The sequence below is a fragment of the Papilio xuthus genome, unplaced genomic scaffold (assembly GCF_000836235.2).
Source record: "Papilio xuthus unplaced genomic scaffold, Pxut_1.1 DF828508.1, whole genome shotgun sequence".
In the NCBI taxonomy this organism is placed as follows: domain Eukaryota; kingdom Metazoa; phylum Arthropoda; class Insecta; order Lepidoptera; family Papilionidae; genus Papilio; species Papilio xuthus.
The window spans coordinates 1-4,986 of NW_013530141.1; the positions used below are offsets into that span (position 1 = coordinate 1).

General features: G+C 31.4%; 1 protein-coding gene across 1 annotated transcript; it reads left to right on the plus strand.

Annotated features, from left to right (window-relative positions):
- Positions 1–372: 372 nt before the first annotated feature.
- On the plus strand, positions 373–4,986 carry LOC106113166 (transmembrane protein 214-like; the record flags this gene model as incomplete). Its single annotated transcript, XM_013305898.1, has 7 exons — positions 373–632; positions 716–882; positions 1,912–2,194; positions 2,532–2,720; positions 3,797–4,014; positions 4,341–4,566; positions 4,877–4,986. Coding segments are annotated over exons 1-7 (1,314 nt in total), but the record flags the coding sequence as incomplete, so codon positions are not given.

A 4,986-nucleotide genomic window follows, 5' to 3' on the forward strand; every position in this document is an offset into this window, starting at 1 on the left:
AAGATGGAGGATCTCCGTTTGCGTTCAATTTGTACCATAGACTAATAGAGTTTCGCATGCCTGATTGAAATAGTGTCTTAAAAAGAAACAAAAACATTTACAAAACAGCGTCATTGATAAATTATGTTGTCTTTAAAAAGTTGCATAATTTTCGATATTAAAAATTAAATAGAACGTAGATAAAGAAAGTTATAAAACAAATTTATTTTCATAAATTAACTGCTCTTTAGCAAGTCATCATTATATTGAAACTAATTTATTTTTGTTTTAATTTAAAACATTCCGAAAACAGCATGACATGGAGTACAATTTTGAATTTACAATGCCACGTTTTGTCCAAGTGGAATTTTCTGACCAATGAATGAACAGTTGCATGCACTTCCTTCAAGTTCCTTCAGTTTGATTTGACACTTTTTGTTATTTGATTTGTTTTTGACGTGTAACCTGTCGCTTTCCCTTTATTTACAAAAATCGAATAATTTAGTTAAATCTATTTTGAAACTCTATAAACATGTCGAGTGGCCAATGGGAAGTTGTTGGAAAAAACAAAAAATCCCAAAATGGTAAGGTAAAAACGGGAAAAGACGACGAGAAGAAGCCTCATAAAAACTTGCCGAAACTTGAAGATATTGGTTAGTTTTACTATAGTTACCAGATTTATTTAAATCTAAAAAACAATTTATATTTGTTTAACCTTTTTATGCTATTATTTTAGTTCCACATTCTCAAATAAAATCATTTTATTCGGGTATGGAAATTGATGACACTAAAAAGCCGCCAAAAGATAAAAAGAAGGATGGAGAGAAAAAAGGTAAAAAGGACAAGAAAGCTGAACCTCCAAAGCCAAAGCCACCGAAAACTATTGAGGGTGCATTAGAAGCCGTAAGTTTTCATAATTTAGTTAAGAATATATTAAATTACTACTAATAATCTATACAATGATTTTTTACATTTCCAATCATAATTTTTTTATATTTTTTTACAACAAATGTAGGAACATTTAGGAATTATCAAAAATAATGTCTAAAAGTAGTACACCTAAATTAATAACCTGAAACCATCCATTATGATTATATAAAATGGTAATTCAATTATTTATTTAATCCAGATCTCTATCTTACAAAATCATCAAAATAAAAATATTTCTTACTACTAGCACATAATTTAATTTTTTAAGCAACGCAAGAGAAAAGTGAAGGGTAAATTTGGCATGTTGTAAAACAAGATTACTCTTATGCAAGGATTTACATAACAGGTTGCAACTGCATTGTAATATGATTCATGTTATATACAGTATATTACATTCACATATTTATATATTAAATGCAAGCTATTAACAATGATAAGGACAATAGTTATTATGTCTAGTACAACAAATACTCAATGTATTTCTAATTTACAAAGATTAAGTAACAAATTGAAGTAATAGTTTTAGTAGAAAATTAATATAAATGTAATCTAATTACATAATAATCAAATATGATAAATTTGTATATAGATAGCTCATCCTTTTGCCTGGGGCTTTGTCTGCACTGAATTAAAAAAATATAGCATATGTAATGTTCCAAACATGTTAATGCTATGTTTACTATCTATGCAAGTTAAGCTGTTATAGAGATTTGTAATGACATCAATCCATTCATACAAACTTGTCAATATCTTGCATTTTCAAGAATCTAATTCATCATCAATCCATCATTTGTCAAACAGATCTGTATTCCGTCTACCTCTCTGTTCTTTGCTATTTAATCTTTTAATCTTTCTTTTTACATTTTCAATTACGAAATCATCGAAATTAAACGATGGGGTCCACTAGTAATTAAAAGAAGAAGAAGAAGAAACTAATTACCTTCAAATAATCTAAGCTTAATTGAATTTTTACCCCCCACTAATTATAATTATTTTTGATAGATTGACCCATCCGAGCTTGCAAATATAATAACATCAAATAAGATTCGATTTTCGAATGCTCCATTAGTATGGTTGAAAGAAGTTGCCAGTTTTCTGAATACGAAAATACAAATTGATGTTGAAGATCCAACATTCTCCGATTACGATATTTTATATCCATTAAGCAGTACTCCTGTCGATATAAAGACCAGTTTGGAAAAGTTGCTACAGGATGCTGGAAAAGCTAATATACAGCTGTTCTTTGATGTTACTCTTACAGCTTTGGCTAATGACATGAGTAGAGGTTTGTTTTTTTCATCTTATTTAATGTAAGAAATAAACAAGCACTTTAAACAAACCCATCTGGTGATGTGGGCGAAAGATGATGTATGTCGCCATTGACTCTGTCCGCGTGGAATTAAATAAAAACTTAATTAGTAGTCTATGTGTTCTTTTAGATTATTTTCTACATCTATGCCAAATTTCATCAACATCGGTTGAGCTGTTCCAGGGATACTTTGAAACAAACATGCAAACATGTACATTTATAATATTAGTAAGATTTTGAGTACTTATACCCTAAATTACTGTAGAAAATATTTTTTGTTGAATCGACTTAAAAATATATTTTTTTTTCATAGGTCAAGCAGTAAATGGCCATAGACTACTTCTACAAATGATGGCTCACATGTATCCAGAGTTTTGTACAGCATCAGTAGCCAAGAGTGCCAGTCTTAGAAATTCTTATCAGAACAGACCACCAATTGGTCAATCATTGTTGTGGGCTTTTGGTCAAGGTGGTCTTAGTGATTTCGATGTTGGCATGAAAGGTATGTTGATAAAAGTTGCAATATTTCTTAGACTTTATTCATCATCAGCCCAGCAAAAAGTAGTCAATTTGCCCACATCCTTTAGCTAACTTCCTGTTAGAGTCCTATCAGCCTCTCCGGAGATTAACTGGGAGGTGGCCTTGTGGAAGGACATACAGACAGACAGACAAGAATTAAAAAATTGGTTTTTAATCAGCTACAAAAAGATACGTCATGTTTGGTGGCTTTTTTTTTATATCACAAGGTGGCAAACGAGCAAGCGGCCACCTAAAATCGCTGAAATAGCTAAGTGACCGTTGCCCATAGACATACGCAATTGCATATGCGTTGCCTACCTTTAATCGACGGGGGAAAGGATGTACAGAAAGAAAATATTTTCCCTTTCCATGCATCCTCTCATCCGGAAAGTCCACTTCCACTTCCCAGCCTTTCCTTATAAGAAAAAGGGTGGGACGGGAAAGAGGACTAATTTTGGCCTCCGGGACGCACACTCATCAGACGAAACGCGGAATTGCTTCCACTTTACGCCTGTCTTCTGTGTGTTCGTGATATTTCACCGGGCGAGCCGATTCGAGGTGACGAACTATAAGATAGAAACTCTGTTTATAGAGAAAATTCTATAAGGAATAAGAATATTGCGGTCCCTTATACTGAAGTATTTATGTCATAAAAAATCAATATGTTTATCGGCTTTTGATACAAGATTATTTTTGACACTCTGACATTTGATATAGACGGTCTGTTATCAAATAATGGCCTCTCAAGGCATAAGATAACCTTATGAACACAATCTGTTCTTTTTTTTAAACTTTCTAGTAGTAAATATTCTACAAATTCTAAAATACAATATTGCAAAAAGGTAAATCATAAAATTGCCACAATGTTGTCGAAACAAATGTGTTTTTATTTTTATTTTAATCTATCCATTATTAAGATATGTTTAAACTGACATATGATTGGTTACGTACCCGTGTTTATTCAATTCATTAAACTATTTGGTACCATCACCGATCAATCATATGTGAGTTAAGCCGTACCAAATTAACATCATATTAAGATGTTTAATTATATTTCAGCCTGGCAAGAATTATTCCTTCCCATAATTGAGTTGAAGAGCTACACTAAATATATAATAACATATTTATCAACGCTCTTGGATACGCACGGTAAAATGGATGCAACGAAAATAAGTCAGGAACAACTGTTTGCTATGTTCGATTTGGTAAACAATAAGAAAAACAGTTTATCCAAAGAGTTGTCAAGTGACCTTATTCAACAATTAAGTAAATATAAGGTATGATTTTACAATTAAAAAAAAACATTACAAAATAATGCTGCACACTATGTAACAAACAGTGACTACCATTGCCTTATATAAATAAAAAAAAAACTAGGCGCGACTCTTTCCGCTTTGAATTTAAATTTAATTAATAACCTATGTGTTCATCCAGACTATGTTCTAAATTTATGCCAAATTTCAGTAAAGTCCATGAAACCATTCTGTAGATATCTCCTAATAAACATCCATCCATTTAAAAATTCACATTTATAATATTAGTAACATAAAACAATGTTTCGATTAGCTTTTTACAGTTTTACTTACTAAAATTTGTATTACAGGATGTATTTTTCAATAAAAGTGGAAATAAGTTGCAAGTTACATTTAACCAAATTATGAAAAAGTTGCCCAATCAATACTTGAGCGGTAACAGCTTGGACCCTTACAATAGGGTGCTGGTTGCCAGTTTGGTTGATTGTTTGAGACGAGATGACTCTTGTAACGCAACATGGAGACAATTATTCCACAAATGCACTAAACAATCAGCTACCCTCCTAGATTTTATTAGTAAGTACTAAAAAATAATTTTCTTTTGCTTAAAGAACATTACTGTGGTACTTTATTGATTTATTGTGTACTTCAATTCTAAACATAATACTCTAGCAGTTATTTTTGGTCTAAATGTTTCTTGTTTTAAAATTATCCATTACTAGCTGTTCTGGACTTCAGGATTAAAAAATCTTAATCAGCTGTTCGGAAGATACCTTCAAACAAACATCTATCCATCCATCCAGCAATTCATCTGTACCTTCGCATTTATATAATTAACTAAGATAGCAGTGTTTTATCTAACCTAATTTTTGGATAATCCTTTTAGATAGCAACTGGACTGAAGTAAGCCCAAAACTGAGACTGAAATCTTTGAAAACTACGGTGCTGCAATATAAAGAAATAAGTAAAGATGCATTAAAAGGGAAAAAGAAAGAC